The sequence below is a fragment of the Callorhinus ursinus genome, unplaced genomic scaffold (assembly GCF_003265705.2).
Source record: "Callorhinus ursinus isolate GAN/ISIS: 27379988/994484 unplaced genomic scaffold, GSC_fseal_2.0 scaffold14, whole genome shotgun sequence".
NCBI lineage: Eukaryota > Metazoa > Chordata > Mammalia > Carnivora > Otariidae > Callorhinus > Callorhinus ursinus.
The window spans coordinates 6,239,138-6,258,230 of NW_027397076.1; the positions used below are offsets into that span (position 1 = coordinate 6,239,138).

At 42.3% G+C, this 19,093-nt stretch overlaps 1 protein-coding gene across 6 annotated transcripts in view; it reads left to right on the forward strand.

Moving 5' to 3' along the window:
- The window catches only part of GLT8D2 (glycosyltransferase 8 domain containing 2), a 47,404-nt gene that overhangs the window by 12,705 nt on the left and 15,606 nt on the right, over window positions 1-19,093 (forward strand). For 4 of the 6 annotated variants that reach the window (XM_073900374.1, XM_073900376.1, XM_073900377.1 and 1 more), the window contains 2 exons: window positions 11,020-11,066; window positions 13,185-13,277. In XM_073900374.1, the coding sequence (XP_073756475.1) occupies window positions 11,048-11,066; window positions 13,185-13,277 (112 nt within the window). In that variant the 5' untranslated portion in view covers window positions 11,020-11,047. Of the gene's footprint in view, window positions 1-98; window positions 275-4,198; window positions 4,220-11,019; window positions 11,067-13,184; window positions 13,278-19,093 lie in introns of those variants that run through there. The other 2 variants (XM_025882529.2, XM_073900378.1) reach the window with 2 other exon arrangements.

The window sequence follows — 19,093 nt, forward strand, 5'->3', positions numbered from 1 at the left end:
CCGCGCAGGAGTGGAAGAAATCCGAGCCTCTCCAAAGTCAACGCAAGCAAAGGGCGGGGGGGGGGGGGCGGTGGGGGGCAGGGGGAGGAATACTCTCTTGGAAATGTAATATTGGCCTTCGGGCTCTCCAGCCCTTTGGGCTTTCCAATGGGATCTTAGAAGCAGCCGAAGCAGCGTGAAGGGCAGCAACCCCGAGCCAGCCAGGAGTTGAACATTCTGCCCTACAGCTCTTCTGGACCAAGGAGCCCAAAGCCCTGCCCTCACCGGTCACCAGGTAAACAGAAATTGACGAGCAGTGTGGCAGTCTTTCCATTCTTCCCTGCCCGCCTGCAGCAGCCCTTTGTTTTGCTGTAGACTCAAGAATGTAAATCAGAAGTGGATTGTCCCACATGAACTTCGCCTTCAGGAGCTCCCAGCCAATGTTTGTAGCATGCCGAGGCAACCATTTTTCTTTTTCTTTTTTTCTTTTTCTTTCTTTCTTTCTTTCTTTCTTTTTTTTCTTTTCTTTTTCTTTTTCTTTTTTTTTTTTTTTTGCCATTGCAGCAAATACAGGATACTCTTTGCGAGTTTTTACATGCTAGACTGCTTTTCCAGACCTGGGTTTAACTCTACTGACCAGTGTGATTTACTATTTTCATCATACTTTAAGCATGGAAGTCAGTGGTAAGCTAGAAAGTGGATAAATGCGAGTATTCAAATGCAGGTACATTTCTGAGCCACGAAAGATTTAATTGAGCTGTGATTCATGTTTTCAGAACCTGAAAAAAAGACTCAGTAGTTGTGGAAATCTAAATGGGGCTTATAAATACAGTAGTTGTCGTGTTGGGTTGAAAATGCTTTCTTAACATTCAAAAACTATTATGTTCACTTTAGGAGCAAATGTAGGACCTTCGATAAGCCTGATAGATAACTTATGATAGGAGTTAAGAAGGAATAGTTAAGACAAGAGTAAAAAGAGGGAGAAGAAGAAAACATGCTATCTAAACATCTGGCTGTCCTGTAGGCGGGGAAAATCAGTCCTCTAGCTGTTTGGCTCCCTGTGTAGTCAGTTATCAAAGTGACATTGGTTGGTTTGTTTTGTCTTTTCCTCCAAATGGCTTCGTGTCGCATCTCCGAATGGAATCCTGTTTGTGCTTACCGCCCTCAGTCAAATGCAGGTACAGGTAGAGCAGGGCAGTGTGGTGGAGAGAACATGGGCATTTGGGCCAGATCACAGAGTTGAATCTATGCATTGCCACTTACAAGCTTTATAAGCTTTGACTCTGACTACTTACTTGTCTATGCCTCTATTTCCTCATCTGTAAAATGGGAATGAAGTGACATCGTAGGTCTAAAGGACATAACACAGGATCTGCAGAGTAGTGAGGCCCCTGGTAGTGCCAACGATGACCGTGGTGATGATGGACGTGGCCGCACTTCCTGTGTGGGTGGCAGCCCCAGCCTTTGGCACATTGTTCCCTCTGATAGTCCAGTCCTCCAAGTGTTCCTCAGCTCCTCCCATGTTATTTCTCCAGGGCCCTGCTTCCTTCCTTCTTCCCTTCAAACACCTCTCTTTCTTTTTTCTTTTCTTTTCTTTTTTTTTTTTGTTCACCCTGGCTCTTTTCATTTCTTCTTCATTTTGTTTCCTTACTGAGAAAAAGACATGCTCATTAAGCCACAGTTCACATAGTTTTCATTTCTAGTTCCCAGGGAGCATGATTCTAAATACTTCTTTTATTTCAGCATTTCCCAAAGAATGTTCTGAAGAACATAGGCCCATGGGGAAAGTACGTTCTGTGAACCATATCACCCTCGGAGAGATCTCAAGGCATAATGGCATTTTAAAGGTCCTGAGAAGTCCCGCAGTAGAGAAATCTGCTTAAGGTTGTTGTTTACCACCGAAGTTCCCAATTGACCCCGGAACTGTTTTATCACAAACATTGATTAACCCTTCTCAGAGCACACTTTGTGTGCTGTTCTGGCCACATTTGTTTTCATTTTGGTTCCTCTTATAGATATGCTATTTCACACCTCTCCTAGCCAACACCGAAGGGGATGTAGTGTTCTTCCTTCCCTAGCTAAGGACATGAGATGATCACCTGTGCCATAGTGGTATATAGAAAATCTGGCCTAAAGTGGACAGCTGGGATCAACAGTTTTTCTGCAAAGGGCCAGATTGGTGGCTGTGCAAACCATATGGTCTGTTTTGCACCTACTCAGATCTGCTGTTTAGTGTGAGACGAGCCAGAGACCAAACATCAAAGAATAAACCTGGCTATGTTCCAATAAAACTTTATTACAAAAATGGGCAGTATTTGATGCAGGACCCATAGTTTGTTGACACCTGCTCTGAACCATTTTGTGAAAGAATACTTCATTCCAACACAGGAGAAAGCAGAACAGGTCCTCCACAAAACGAAGACTCCCTCATCTGGCTTCTCTGTCCTGTGTATTTTGGAGGATCTTGAGTAAACCATTCATGCTAGAGCAAAAAGTAAAAAGGCCAGAGATGTTTTGTGAGAGACCAAATTCCAGAGTCCTGATTTTGTCCTTCTTTCTCCTTTCTTCAGGTGAATGCATGCTCTTGTCCTGTTCATGACTCTTAGCTCACATGGTTTAAGATGAAGTGCTCTGTAAAATGTTTTATGCATGTGCGAACTGCAGGGTGCAAGTCTTATGGAGGGAAGTTAAATCACAGAGTTTATGTCAGTCGCTTGACACAGTGATTGCGATCAGCAATGGAAAGTGGTTGGCTACAGTATCTGTTAAGATGGTTAAGAATGAGAGCCAGACTGCCTGGGTGGGAATCTCTGCTACTCATTAATTGTCACCCTTCCTGAACTTTTAGTTTCCTCCTTGGTAAATCAGGGATAGTAACTTTATGGGTTGTTGTGAGGATTAAATTAGTGAATGTATGTAAAGGTCATGAAACAATGCCTGGCACATAGAAATTGCTATGTGTTACCTGTTATTATTATAGGCTATTTAATTGAATCTGCAGCACAGTCCCAATTACTGATTGGGTTTTGTAAATTGCCCAGGCTTGCATGGCTAAGAAATGGGGCAGAACCAGGATTGAAAGTCAGCTCTTTCTAATGACAAAGCCCATGATATTTCCGCTCAGGTACAGGCCCTGCCAGATTTAAGTCATTCAATAATATCTTTAAGGAGCCCCCTCTTGGGGAACCTGGGTGGCTTAGTTGGTTAAGTGTCTCAGATCATGATCCTGCAGGGTCCTGGGATTGAGCGCCGGGTCCTGGGAATGAGCCCCATGTTGGGCTTCCTGCTCAGCAGGGAGTCTGCTTTTCCCTCTACCTCTCCTCCCTGGCTTGTGCTCTCTCTTTCTCTAAAAAAAAGGGTGGGGCACCTGGGTGGCTCAGTCTGCCTTCGGCTCATGTCATGATCTTGGAGTCCTGGGATCAAGCCCCACGTTGGGCTCCCTGCTCAGCAGGAGCCTGCTTCTCCCTCTCCCACTCTCCCTGCTTGTGCTCTCTCTTGCTATCTGTCATTATCTGTCTCTCTCTCTCAAATAAATAAATAAAATCTTAAAAAAAAAAGCCCCCTCTTTTATCTTTCATTCTGATTTCCAGGTTCTTTCCTATTCCTCCCTACCTAAACCTATAGCAGACAGGATTAATCAATCAGAGCTCTTTCTTTCTTTACTTTTCTCTTTCTTTTTTAACCAACTGTGGTGATAGCTTTAGATTCCTTCTCAGTTTAACAATACCGAAAGCCCTTACCCACTGATTAGAGTTGGCATGTAGACTAAAGCTTAGGGGCTCTGATTTTTGAAATATTTTTCTGGAGTTCTTCCCAATTTTGCCTTTTCTTCCAAGGCAGAGCTAAGTTGCTTAGCCACTGCCAGGTCTTAAAACATTCTCTCCAGGTTTGGCCATAGGCCCGAACTCTTTGGCATCTGGTAAAACAGCTCCCTGTGTAAGGTCTTCGGGGGCCTATTTTCAAACTTAATGGTCACTTCTCAGGTCCAGACCTTTCTCTAAACTCTCCTTTTCTTCCTAGTCACAGGCCCCAGGACCTCAGCCTTCTTTCCGCTGCTCTTTGAAGGTGCCACCCTCCAGTGCCTTGCCTAGGGAATCCCTCTCTCCAACACTGGCTGTGAGGCTCCATCCTTCTTCCTGTCTTGAAGACAAGCCCACGGGCTCTTCAATGCCAACGGCTTGGCTATTTGCTACTGTGGAGAAACCACTGCACAGGAGTTACTCAGCCTAGGAAAGCTTATGTAAGTGCAGAGAACACAGTTCTGGGCCTTCTCGTTTTGATGAAAAAGAAAAAGGCTGATAAAAAGACAAGAGCCCTTTGCTTTTATTCCTGGAATAGATCCACAGTCCCCTCCTGGCCTTTTTCCTGAGTAATGGTACACTGCCTCCTTTCTTCCTGGGATTGAGGAACAGAACAAGAGCCTCTTTCCCTTTCTTCTTTTCTCCTGTTTCTCATTTATTCATTCCACACACATTTATTGAGGCACACAGGGGTGAGCAAGCCACAGTGCCTGTCGTCAGTCATCTCATGACTTAGGGAAGAAGACGGGTACACCCATAATATTAGAACAATGATCTGCGTGCAGGGATAGGAATAGGAGTGGAGATCAGGGGAGCACCCAGGCAGGGTAATCAGGTAAGATTTCCTGAAGGAGGTAATACCTGAATTGAATCTTGAAAGAACAAGTGACAGTTTACTGGGGAAAGAGGAGGGGTAAGGGCATTCCAGGCAGAAGGGATTGCATGATCCAAAGTTCAGAGGCAAGAAAGCATTTCTTTCCATGCAGGAACTGTGTTAGCCTACAAGATACTCTCCTAGGCTCTGCCCCAAACATTTCTGTTTCTCTCCGCCCCAGGTCTCTGCCTCTTATTGTATGTCTTAGGACATCCCCTGACTTCCTCCACTGGTTTTCTGCCTCTTTACACCTCTGATTCCTCTACCAAACCCACATCATCAGCTCGTATCTAGGAGCTACAAACATTTCTCGAACACCTACTTAATCTATTAGTATGTGTTTGACTGCAAGTCCCAGAAACAGCAATTTACAGCAACTTATGCAGAAAGTGCCACCGTCAGACAGGAGATGAAACTATACAGAGGGAGAGGATGCCAAATCTTTCTAATTTCATATTTTTAAAAAAAAATTTAATAGAATAGGGCTTTCTTTTGGAAGTCCATGCTTCTCCAGGACTCCACTCCTGCCTTATATTCTGAAAGCTGCTCAGAAAGTTTCCTCTGAGAATCTAATTCAGGAATTTCTCTCCTTGGCTCACCACTGCTGTGCCTTGCAATCAGATGTGCCATTGACAGTTTCCTGGAGCCTCTTGTTTTGTCTTAAAGGGATTTTCAAGTTGGCAACATGCTGGACAGGGGAAAGATGAGCCCCCTTCTCGGACTAGCCAGCACTCTCTCTCTCTGCTTCTGGCATGATCTCAGTAGTTACAGTCACCGAGCACTCAGGGACAAGCAGACCAAACCTGACTGACGCTACATCAGCACACAGTGCTATCTGTTACCTGGAGCCTGACTCCCTTGCTTCCTGGGGTAGCCAGAATGGCCCTTGAAGACCTCCAGCTCCTTGTGGTTAAAGAGCATGGGATTTGAAGTCAGAGAGCCCTCATTTCACATCCCTGCTCTGCCATTTAATAGCTGTGTGATTTTGAGCAAGTTGCTGAACCTCTCTGAGCCACAATTTCTCATGTAAAACCTGGAGATTGTGATATATCTGCCTGAAAAGTGTTGGAAGAATTAAAGAAGATGACAGACCTGGTCAGCATAGAGCTGGGTGCAAATTAAGTGTGCAAAAAATGGTAGCTGGCTCTGCAAACCTCTCCCCATAGGTGCACATGATTCGGGCCACAGGGAATGTATTTATAAGGACTATTGTTTGCAAGAAAATGTCATTTCAAAGCAATTTAAGGAAGAAAGGGGAATTGATTGGTTTGACTAATGGGGATGCCCAGGGTAGAACTGGCATCAGCGACTCGGTCTCAGATCCTTTTGCCTTCCCCTCACTATCTCCCGTGGTGCTAGATGGCCTTCCTTCATGGAGTGGGGAAGAGGGGGCTTGTGGCCATAGACCATTCTAAGCTTACATCATCTCAAAGGGTCAGCTGAATGCATATCATCTAAAATCGTAAGTGGATAAAAAGTACCCGAAATCAATATCCGAAGAGTCTTAAGTAACGTGCTGCTTTGACTGGATTGTCTCCCGGGTATAAGCGGGGAAGAGGAGAAGGGGCCAGCACACATGTACCCTAAGTCTAGAGCCTGGGGAAATAAAAGGGATGTTGTAGCTGGTTCTTTACAGTAAATTAAAGAGTTTCCTATTGAAGAGTTTCCCAAGATCACTGCCAACAAGTTCTCACAACCCTTCATGAGGGAGCCCTGGGGCGCTGTGATATCTGGGCCTTTCGTGCCTCCTGGCAGAGGCTCTCTCTGTCATGGGGCTGGTTTCTAAAGCTGTGTATTCCCTGTTGGCTGACTGCTAGCTCCAGTCAAATGTCAAGTTCAGAAGTTCCTTTGAAGGACCATAATGAAGAGGGATCAACTTAATTTTAAAATAAACTTTGGGTTTTCAAGACAAATTGTTATTTATTTTACTTTTTTTAAAATGGCCACACTCTTTGTTTCCTTTTTTAAAAAATATTTTATTTATTTGAGAGGAAGAGAGAGAGAGCAAGTGAGAGCACAACAGCAGGGGGAGGGAGAAGCAGACTCCCAGCTGAGCAGGGAGCCCAATGCAGGACCCCAGGATCATGACCAGAGTTGAAGACAGACGCTTAGCTGACTGAGCCACCCAGGCGTCCCCCCCCCTTTCTTTTAAAGATTTTATTTATTTAGATAAGCTGTTTCTTATGAAGTTAAATACACATCTACCAAATGACCCCACCATCTGATTTCTAAGTATTTACCATAGAGAACTGAAAACTTAAAATCACACAGAAACCTGTAAATAAGTGTTTACAGAAGGTTTATTCATAATCACAAAACACACGAAATAACTCAAATGTCCAACAGGTGAATGGGTAAACTGTGGTACATCCATACAACAGAATACTACTCAATAAGGATAAGGGGAAAAACTATTGACACACTCAACAGCAAGTATGAATCCCAAATACATCATGCTAAGTGAAAGAAGAGAGTCTCTAAAGATTGTGTATTGCATGATCCCATTTATATGGCATTCTGGAAATGGCAAAACAACAGATTGGTGTTTTTGAGAGGCTAGGGGTTGGGCAGGTTCTGCCTGCAAAAGGGTAGCTCAAGAGAATTCTTTGGAGCTGTTGGATTGTTCTCTATTCCATTTGTTGTACAAAAATTAGTATAAGATACAATAAATTCTTCATACAATTAGTACAAGATACAATAAATTCTTAGTATAAGAATTTATGCATGTGTTAAAATATATAGAATGATATAACCAAAAAAGTGAATTCTGCTATGTGTAAATATTGAAAATTTGAGAAATCAAATTTTGAACTGATAATATGCCTTTAATAAATTACTTGTGTCACAGAAAGGAAGCCTATTTAAACACACACACACACACACACACACACACACACACACACACACACCCCAGGTATACTGAAACACAATTTGTGTTTCTCTGGGTGAAGCAATCTTTCTAATTATGGAAGTTGGCAATATGAAATTTGCGGAAATCCAGAAGACCACAAAGAAATCACCTTGTCAACATGTATCAAATGTCTTGGCAGAAAAATAGTTCTTATAGGCCAGTTCTTTATTCTCTGAAGAAGTGGTTGGCCTCTCCTGTTAAAAGATGTTGTCCCTGGCATATATCTGGTTGATAGGCCTCTTAAAATTTGCCCTGAATTTATCTCATGCAAAGCCAAGGAGTCTGTGTAAGAAGCTGGCTTGGTAGCATCTGTGTGTGTGTGTGTGTGTGTGTGTGTGTAAGTCTCCCTCTGTTTTGTGTCCTGGCCCCTTCTTTATCTTCTGTAATCTTCAATAGAGAGGCAGAGGACTTTTCAACATTGGTCTACACAAAGCTGCACAGGTGGGCATTTTCACGACCTTTAACAGGTACAGCAGTCCAAAAGAGGAAATCTTATCCCAAATCTGTCTCTGGCATCCCTCCAGCCTTCCTTGGAGGGTTTCCTTTTCCATTTACACTCCTCTCTCTGGCTGTCCCCCCGAAAGTCAGCCTGTCCCTCTCTGGTGTTTGCCTGGGCCTGGGGTCTCACCCTGCCTGTCCCCTGGAGTGTCAGGTCATGAACTGGGGCCTATGAAAACCCTTAGGAAAAATCTGACAAATCTTCACAGAGCAGCAGTTTTTCTAGATGTTAAAACAGTGAAAACATCGTCTTGACCGAGATGGCAGTTGAGTCTACCTAGCCCAGGGGGTTTAACCTTTAACTTGGGGTGCACAGACTGACGAAGTGTTCATGGATACATTTCACAGGATTTCATGTACTTAGATGTGAAAAAAAAACTTTTTTTTTCTTTTTAAAGAGGGAGGGAGAGAGAGCGCACCTGCATGTGCAAGGCGGGGGTGGGGGTGGAGGCTGGGGGACGCAGAGGGAGAGAGAATCTCAAGCAGACTCCCAGCTGAGCAGGAAGCCCATGACCCTGAGATCATGACCTGAGCTGAAATCAAGAGCCAGTCACTTAACCGACTGAGCCACTTAGGCGCACCTAAAAAATTCTTCACTTTCACTAGCTTCTAACTGGAACTGGGCGCTTCCTTTCATTGTGAATGTAGGCGACAAATCACAGAAGTTACTGTGTACCTGTGCCACCATCCCCTGTAGAAATCAGATATTTTCATATTACATTACAGTTGTTCAGGGATCTCACAGTTTTTTAAAGCTCACCACTACCTCAATTGACAGTAACTATCACACTTGCTAATAGTTGCTACTTAATAAAAATATATATTATGTCACAAATTTGGGTTTTTTTCCTCCAATGTGCTGATGGCTTCCTTTTCTTTAAAATTCTGTAATTGGTTTTCTTTGTGATACAATATGTTTTTTAAGCTTTAAAAAATATTATTCTAGGGGCGCCTGGGTGGCTCAGTCGTTAAGGGTCTGCCTTCGGCTTAGGTCATGATCCCAGGGTCCTGGGATGGAGCCCAGATTGGGCTCCCTGCTGTGTGGGAAGCCAGCTTCTCCCTCTCCCACTCCTCCTGCTTGTGTTTCTCTCTCGCTGTCTCTGTCAAATAAATAAAATCTTTTTTAAAAAAAATTAAAAAAATAAAAAATATTATTCTAGAAAGAGGTTTATGGGTTTCAGCAGACTTTTGAGATTTACATCTCAAAAAAGGTTAAGATTTCTGCCAGCAGCCATAGATTTGGAGATTCAAGTAAAATGGACTCACCTTTCCCCCAGCCAATATCCCCTTCACAATTCCTGTGACTTCCTCATGGCTTACATTCCCTTACATTCAAAGTACCCACAGAGCTTTGTCTTAGTTGCATCTCTCCCCCATTCTCCATGTCCAGCAAGGACCCCCTTTCCTTGATTTCCCCCAAACCCCTTGATACATGTCTTTAGATCCAAGGGGGGAAAGCAGTAGGGTGGGGATTAGAAGGTGCAGAGCATGGCAGAAGACTGTGGACTGAACATTGGGCCTCCCAAGAGTTCTTGAAAAGTCCCTGGGGGCCACCTGTCACAAGGAAAGACATTCTCATGAGCAAGTAGCAGCCCCTGCAATGGGATTTCTCTCCTCCTCACATAATGTTCTTGAGCTGCAGCCAACCCCAGGATTCCAATTCATCATTTACTTGGACCCATTTAACATGTTCGTGCTCTCATCCCTGCTCGCCGCGTCCATGCATGGAAGATTTTGACTTCATGATAACAGAGAGTTTTCTCTCTGAGGGGACCTCGGCTAGCAATGAAAGAAGTCATTATTTTTCCTCATTCTTGTACAGTTTACAGGAATCTGAAGGTAATGCAAGAAACTTGTATTTTAGAGCTCATTATGGGTGAGTTTGAGTGTTCACTCTCCTTTACCATTCTGCGGGAATGTTTGAAAACATTGCTTTGGGGACTTTAATGAAGGCAGACATGGATGGAAGGAGTTGCATGCATTTGAAATAAAATCTAAACTCCTTTACAGACAACACAGTTTGTCTCCAGTCTCATCTAGCCAGTCTCTTCTTTAGTCCACTCCATTCCAGCCACACTGAACTTCTTGCTGTGCTTAGAATACTCAGAGCTCTTTTTAGCCACAGGGCCTTTGCACCTGCTGTTTCCTTTCCTTTGCACTTTGCTGTTTCCTTCTGCATTCTCCCACTGGCTCTTGCTCTTCCTTCTGATCAAATGCCATCTCATCAATGAGGCTTTTCCTGATTTCTCTTCCTGAAACGCTCCCCAACTCTGTTGATCTTTATCCCAGGACCTCTGTTTCCTTCATATCTCTTACCATAATCTAATTATTTTATTTGTTACTTTTTAATATCTGTTTTCCCCAGGTTTAAAAGCCCCATGATGATAGGGACTGGGACAGATTTGTTCATTGGTGCATCCCTACTACATAGCACGGTGCTTGTCTTTCAGTAGAATCTCAATAAATACTCATGGAATGAATGATTGGATTTAGTGTAAGGTATAGTTTGGTTCCCAAAGGGGTCCCTGAGGATGTAAAAATTTCCTTGTCAAAGGAATGCAGTTATAATAGCAGAAACATGCATGGGGTTGATATTTTAGATCAAGGAGACCTTCTTGTGTGACATTTTTTCAGTTAGCACTGTCTGATTTGCTAACCCAGAGAGCTGACAGGGCTCTTTTTGGAGAAGATAAAAAACCAAACCAAAACAAAACCCCCTGAAGACAAAAAGATTACCCCTTGGGGGGCCTTTGTACTGTTTGGCCAGAGAAATTAATTGGAAGAGGGGAGCTATATATCCAAGAGATACTTGTTTCCAAAGTTCTAGTATCAGAACAGTAAAGAATGAGTCCACAGTTTGCCACATATCAGACTATCAAAGACATGGTCATTAATCATTGTGTGATGACTTTTGGGTTGATTCTGTTTTAAATAAATTTTTTTTCTTCAATCCACAGGTCGCAGTTTTTGTCTGCTTGAACACACATGGCTTTGTTACGAAAAAGTAAGATTACAGCTTTTGACAATCATGATTATTAAAAACAGATATTCTAAAAGACTGTTTTGATGCTAGATCTTGGATTTTTTTTTTTTTTTTTTTTAAAATCCTCTTTGATTTTCATGGATCGTTTTCCCACATGCAATACTTGGCATTATCATTTCAGGATGATGCCTGTGGAAAGTTGTTAAGTATTTTGTCCAGACATAGATTTATCCTGAGAGGGGTCATACATTTCTATAAAATTTATAAATATAACTTATTTTCTCATTTTAAATAAATATTCATGTTCCTATTTAATTCAGCAGTTGTAATTTCATGTTCCTATTCTTAAATTATATTATCTTCAGACCCCATCAAAACCTGGATTTGCCCTTGATTTCAGATCTAGCAGTTTGTGAACCTGGGAGAGAAACATAGTAATCTAATTGTGTTGCTGTTAGCCTCAGGGTAGAATTGCCTGATGTAGCAGATGAAAAGACAAGATATCCAGTTAGATATGAATTTTAGATTATCTATGAATGATATTTTAGCATAAGTATATCCCAAATATTGCATAAGACATACTTATACTAAAAAAAATAAAATAAAGGTGGTAGTAGACATTGAGTTGCTTCCCCACACTGGCTGTGGCAGGTAAATGTTAATCAGACGTATTGATAAACTACAGGACTTTGTTCCTTATTTTCTATTTCTCTATAGTTTGGTATTAAATTGAGTCTAGTATCTGGTTGTCTCTGGCTGCATCTGACCATCCAGAAAGGCAGAGGGGAGCTGGATGTTAGCACAGGAGAATCCTTGAGCCTCAGAATGTAGCTCTGGAAGACATCTGTAGAGAATGACTCCTTCCTTTTACAAATGTGAAGACAAAGGCCTAGGAGCCAGAAAATAGCTCAGTATGAGGCCAATAAATGTAAATACCTTGATGCACAAAAGTAGGAAATGATAACATATAACAATTGTAACGTGTTTACTGGGCCTACATTGCCTTCGTTAACTCTCAAAACCCCCCTTGTGAGACAATGACTAATATTACAATTACACTCCTCATGGAGCAGATGAGCAAACTGAGGCTCAGAGAGATTCAGTGACCCATCCAAAGCCACACAGCTAAGAGGTGATAGAAACAAGATTTGAATCACGCTTGAAATCCTAGCCCCTTCCTCTCCTACCAACATTTTCCAGACTTCAGGTACTTGTGCTCCATGTAGAGCAATGCACACCTTCTCAATTTTTCATCATCTGTGTTTCTTCTGTCCTATGCATGACTTAACAATTTTCTTTAAGTTGACTCATTTAAAAAAGTATGTGTACTTTATAATAGAAAGTGTATATCCTTACTGTAAGTAGAATAAGCTATCTCGTATCATAAAAAGAAGTTGATTATACAAATATATACGATTAGAACAATGTTATTCAATCCTGGGTTGCTTTTGTTGTCGGCCTGCACCTGAAATTAAACTGATTTCTCACGCTGTGATTTAATGTTACTTAATGCCATGATCATGAACCTCCTAAACCACCTCATGTACAATCACATGGCATGTGCTCAATATTAGGACAACACTGTCCTATATTACTTGTGCTTCTCAGTAGATCCCAAGGGCGAGCGTCATTGTTCTGGAACAGATGGTCCTGGATGCTGGGAACTAGAAGAGGTATTTGGGTCTTCTGGCTTCTCACTCAGGGCAAGAATTTTCAGTACGTCATCCTTGACCAGTGGTTGAATTAACCGAGAAGCTGTGTTATAATAGCTGAGAACCTGTACTCATAAGAAGTACTGGCTCATCATAAGCATCATATAAATGTTGGCTATTCATTCAAACAAAGTATTCATGCACAGAAAGTGGCTCCAGAGGGAACATCATACACGCACTAAGGTTGTAGCCTCTGCCATCAGACTGCCAGGGGTAGCCCTGGATCCTCCTTAAACTCTATCTCCGTATCCTTGAGCATCAACAGCATCCTGGCTTAACCCTTTATGCACATGCCATCTGCTTAAAGGTCCCAGACCACCACTGCTATGTATGTCAGGGAAGGCATCTGCTCCTAAGACTATTCTAAACTTTCCCCAAATTTCAGCTTGATAGGTTACACTTGAATGTGTTTCTGTTTTTATTTCAGTTAATCAGGTGTTGCTGTTCCTTCTGATTGTGACCCTCTGTGGGATCCTGTATAAGAAAGTTCATAAGGGAACTGTGCTCAGGAATGAAACAGGTATGCTAACTGAAATAAGCCAATCCCAAAAAGACAAATACTATGTGATTCTTCTTATATGAGGTACTTAGATAGTCAAAATCATCCAGACAGAAAGTATAATGGTGGTTGCCAGGGGCTGGGGCGGGGGAGGGGGATAGGGAGTTCTTGCTTAATGGGTATAAGTTGTAGTTTTATAAAATGAGTTTATAAAACTCCCGTTTTGTAAGAGTTATGGGGATGGATGGTGGCGAGAGTAGTACCACAGTGTGAATGTATTTAATACACTGAACTGTGTACTTAGAAATGGTAAAGATGAGAAATTTTATGTGTTTTTTACCACAATAAAAAGAATTTTAAAAAAAAAGCAGATAAGTAAGCATATATAATCCATCAAGATAGGGTACCTGGGACTGCGGTTTAAATGCGTTCCTTTGATTCCTTTCAGTAGCTGGGTTCAGAGACAAGCCACAATTTGGTCAGATCCCAAGGACCTGCTCGTAGAATATCCACCCAAGGCCAACTTCTCAGTAATGTTCTAGAATGATCAGTGCTACTCAAACTTTAGCTGTGTTATAATAGCTGAGAACCTGTACTCATAAGAAGTACTGGCTCATCATAAGCATCATATAAATGTTGGCTATCCATTCAATATATTCATTCATATAAGAATCACAATTACAGTTTGTTAAAACACAATACTTGGACCCACCCTGAGAAATTTTGAGTTAGTAGATATGGGGTGAGGCCTGAGAATTTGCATTTCTAATAAGCTCCCAGTGACACTTGGTTTTTGGACAACACTTTGGGTGGCTTGCTTTACATCTGTCCTTTGAGTCTCTCAATAATCTTGGTTATGAAAATTGCCTTCTCTTTCTTCTCCCTGCTGGTTCATTCCCATTAGTACACAAATAGCCTCAGAATTCTCAACTTAAAAAAGCTCCTGTATTGACCCTATATTCTCTTCCAGCTGTGCCGAGGAGCCCAATTTCCCTCCCGAGGGGTGAATTGCTTGAAATGGCACCTTTACAACCTCCGAACACACAAAATCAACCCACACAAAAATTAAGAAACACTGATAGCAAGTATATTATGTTATGTTATATTATGTTATATTATGTTATTTATAAAGATTTTATTTTTAAGTAATCTTTACACCTACTGTGGGGCCCAAACTCACAACCCTGAGATCAAAAGTCTCACACTCCTCCAACTGAGCCAGCCAGATGCTCCTATTTTTAGATAATTTAATTTTTATATTAATCAAACAAATACATTTATGGAAAATGCAGAAGAGAAAAAATATTACCTGTTGTCGTATCAGCCAAAGACAAATACAGTTAATATTTTGGTGCATTATATACATTCACCTCACACTATTTTTCTTTTCTTTTCTTTTTTTTAAAGATTTTATTTACTTATTTGAGAGAGAGAGAATGAGAGATAGAGAGCACAAGAGGGAAGAGGGTCAGCGGGAGAAGCAGACTCCCCGCTGAGCAGGGAGCCCGATGCGGGACTCGATCCCAGGACTCAAGGATCATCACCTGAGCCGAAGGCAGTCGCTTAACCAACTGAGCCACCCAGGCACCCTCTCAAACTATTTTTCTTAAGCCAGCTTAGGCACTGGACATACAACAATGAAAAAAAAAAACAATGTCCCTGTTCTCACAAAGCTGACTTACCTTAATATAAAAAATTCATTAAAAAAAAACAGTTAAGGGGCACCTGGGTGGCTCAGTCAGGTAAGCATCTGACTTTGGCTCAGGTCATGATCCCAGGGTCCTAGGATCGAGCCCCACATAGGGCTTCCTGCTCAGTGGGGAGTTTGCTTCTCCCTCTTCCTCTGTCCCTTTCTCCTGCTCATACTCTCTCGTGCTCTCTCTCTCTCTCCCCCCCCCCAAAAAAAGTTAAAAACATGTGTAATCTGGTCTAAATGAACATGAGGAGCATCTGGAAAGAGAATGACTTCACATAAAGACCTGTATACAAATGTTTCTAGGACATTATTCTTTGTAGCCATGAACTGGAAACAATCCACATGTGAATCAACTAATGACTAAATAAAATGTAGTATATTGACACAGTGGAGTCCTTTTCAACAGTAAAAAGGAACACAGTAATGTGTGCTCCCCTGTGGATAAACCTCCCAGAGATTATGCTACATGAAAGAAGCCAGACCTGAAAGCCCACATATTATACAGTTCTGTGTATAGAAATCTCTAGAAAAGGTAAATCTACAGAGACATAAAAGAGAGCTCTGGTTTCCTGGACCTGGGAGTGGGAGTGGATTGACGGTAACCCAGTGAAGGGAACTTTTCACGGAGGTGAGATTGTTCTAAAATGGTGATTGTGGTTGTGCAACTCTATCAATTTACTAAAAATCATGGAACTGTATACCTACAGTAGCAAATTTTAAGAAAATTCCAAAATTTCCAAATTTTAAGAAATCTGTATTAGCCCAGGCTGCCTTAACAAAATACCACAGACTAGGTGGCCTAAACAAAAGAAATTTATTTTCTCACAGCTCTTAAGGCTGGAAGTCTAAGATCCAGGTGTTCCCAGCATTCATTTCTCCCAAGACTTCTCTTCTAGGCTCACAGTTCTCCCCATGTCCTCAGATGACCTTTTCTGAGTGTTTACATCTCTGATGTCCCTGCCTCTTCTTATAAGGACACCAGTCATACTGGATTAAGCCTCAAGCTAAGCCTCATTTTTCACTTAATTGTCCTTTAAAGGCTCTGTCTTCGAATGCAGTCACATTCTGAGGTAGTAGGGGTTAGGGCTTCAATATATGAATTTACACAATTCAGTCCATAACAATAAATTATGCCTCAATAGAGGAAGGAAGCCATACAAGGTCAAAAGTTGTCTGAACTTCAAGTTCTTTCCTCCTCACCCTTCATTCACTCCCTGCCCATAAACCAACACATTTGGCCAGTTGAATCCCACAGCAAACTCCTTTCTCCACAGAGAGAAATGAATAGCTTTTATAACAGCTGTTAAAACAACTGTAAGGAAATGCACATCCTGGCTCATTAATTAGCCATATACCAATAAACAAAGTGTTTGGAGCACATGAATGGATCCAGTGTCATATTTTTATCCCATGCAGTGTTAAATAAAAAAAGAATCAGTGTTATGAACTACTATTCAAAAGAATATAGTGTTGACATGGAAAGATGACTGTGCTATGTTAAGTGGAAAATGCCAAGTTGCAGAAAACCATGAAAAGTATGATTTCATTTTGGTTTTAAAATAATACATGTAAGTGGTATATTTCCTTTTGGAATAACATGAAGAAGGATTTGAGAGGCACACATTACACCCGTAACAGAGATCTGCCTTTGGAATTGGAGTGGAGAGGTCTGAAGAAAATCATCAGGGTTTATTGGAATTTGGGGCTGGGATTTTTTTTTTTTAAGATTTTTTATTTACTTATATGAGAGAGAGAGAACAGGAGCGGGATGAGGGGCAGAGGGAGAAGGAGGGAGCCCCATGCGGGGCTCGATCCTGGGACTCCAGGATCAAGACCTGAGCTGAAGGCAGACGTTTAAACTGACTGAGCCACCCAGGTGCCCCTGGGATTCTTTCCAAGAAGTGCATATTAATATATATATAAAGATTTTATTTATTTATTTGACATATTAATATTTTTAATAGACTTTATTTTTGGGGTGCCTTGGGTGCCTCAGTCGTTAAGCGTCTGCCTTCGGCTCAGGTCATGATCTCAGGGTCCTGGGATCGAGCCCCACATTGGGCTCCCTGCTCAGCGGGGAGCCTGCTTCTCCCTCTCCCACTCCCCCGCTTGTGTTCCTGCTCTCGCTGTGTCTCTCTCTGTTAAATAAATAATTAAAATCTTAAAAAAAAAAACAAACAAAAACCATCCCCTGCCCTATGGTACATTAGTGACAAGTGATGAACTTCCATGGGCACGTCATTCTTACCCAGCGTCCACAGTTTACACCTTTCGGGTTCACTCCTGGTGTTGTACATGGGCTGTGAGAAATGTATAATGACATTTATCTACCATTCTAGAAAATAGAATCAGTGAAACTCCTCTGTGCTCCACCTATTCCATATTAACTTTTGTATTTTCTAAGACAGTAATTCAAAGAACTAGTGGTATAAGGTGATGTCCAGAAGCCCTGTAAAGTCACATGCTGAAGAAAAGCACAGTGCCATTTTGTGTATTCTCCTGATAATAACATTTGATGTAATCTCCTGGTAATTTAGCTGGTGATTAACTCCCTGACCCATTTGAAGTGAGGCAAGTTTACATGATTGGCTAAAAAGATCCTAATTTAAATGGGATTCAGAGACTTGGCGTTGGGAGAGCATACATTTCACTTTTTCTAGGAATGGGCGTGGTCTGATAAGTGCTGCTTGTGGGAATGGACTAGTGCAATGGAATACATTTCTAGTCCATACTACCATCAGTATGGTGTTTTCTTAGAGATTTTAGGGCACCAAGCAGCTAAATCTTTTGATGAATTGGCTTAGGCACCAATTGGCACAACAGATTCAAAAACAGTGGATGATTCCCCCAAGAAGCTGCAAGGATGAAACATTCGTGAAGAATTTACAGTTGGTAAATCGTTCCCCCCCCCCTTTCTCCAGTGTGCCTTCATCCATATTCTGTCCAGGGAAGACTTCTTGGCAGAGAGCAGTGTTTTTGGCTTAGGTTAGCTTCCAGCTCCTCTGACTGGCAGAGGCTCCTAAGAAGTGTGGCAGATGAGCTATAAACTTGGTGTTTGACCCCTTGGGGTGGCCCTATTTCCTGGGGATACCTTCCTCCTCCCTTATTCTGCCTGTTGCCTGACAGGCTGGCTCTGCCCCAGCTTTCCAGCCCTTCTCTCTCTTTCTTTGCGCCTACAAGTAGTCCAGGAATCATTCCTCCAAAGCCCTGTTCTGTAAGATCTACACATCAATTCAGTTAAATCCAGCAAACTTTTATTAAGTGCTTCCTAGGTGCCAGACTCCGTGGGGATAATATAATGAGCTCATAGTCTAGCGGGGGAGACAGACACATGAATAGATGCTTTGTGTGCAGTGGAGTAAGTGCTCAAAGAGAGGTATTTAATAAATTCACCCATCCATTCATCCATCCCTCCCTCCAAAGTGGATTGGGAATCTACCATGTTCCAGGCACTATGCTAGCTGCAAGTGAGCAGACAGAGATGAACAAGTTACTGTCCTGGCCCTCATGGAGCTCCCAATGTAATGAGAGAGAAAGGAAAGACATGCAACCCAAAAAATTGCAATGCAGCTGCTAAATCCAGCCACAAACAAGACCAAAGTGAGCACAGATAGGGGGTGAGCTAATTTGTGTAAGGAGCTGTTAAGGCTTCCTTGAGGGTCTGATCTAGACTGATGGAGTCAGAGTTAGCCATGCAGGAAAAGGTGGAAGGAACGTTCCAGGCATCAGGAACGGTGTGTGCAAGGGCACTGAGGAAAGGGACAACCTGCCTGGTGCAGTGTTCAGGGGACCACAAGTAGTTTGGTATTGCTGGAATGGAAGGAGTCAAAGCTAGGGAAGTGAGCAGGGGCTGGATCGTGAGGCACCCTGTGTGCCAGGCAAAGGAAGGTAGCTTTACCTTATGGGACCCCCTGAAGGATGGGAAGCAGTGAAGAAACATAGTCAGATTTGCATTTGGGGCAGTTCACTTCACTGCCTGAAAGTAACATGCCACATGATTAGGAAACCTCCCCAAGATGACAGTTTAGTCCAAAAGGAATAATCCCTTAGGAAATATTTTCTTTTGGGGCACCTGGGTGGCTCAGTCGTTAAGCATCTGCCTTCCGCTCAGGTCATGATCCCAGGGTCCTGGGATCGAGCC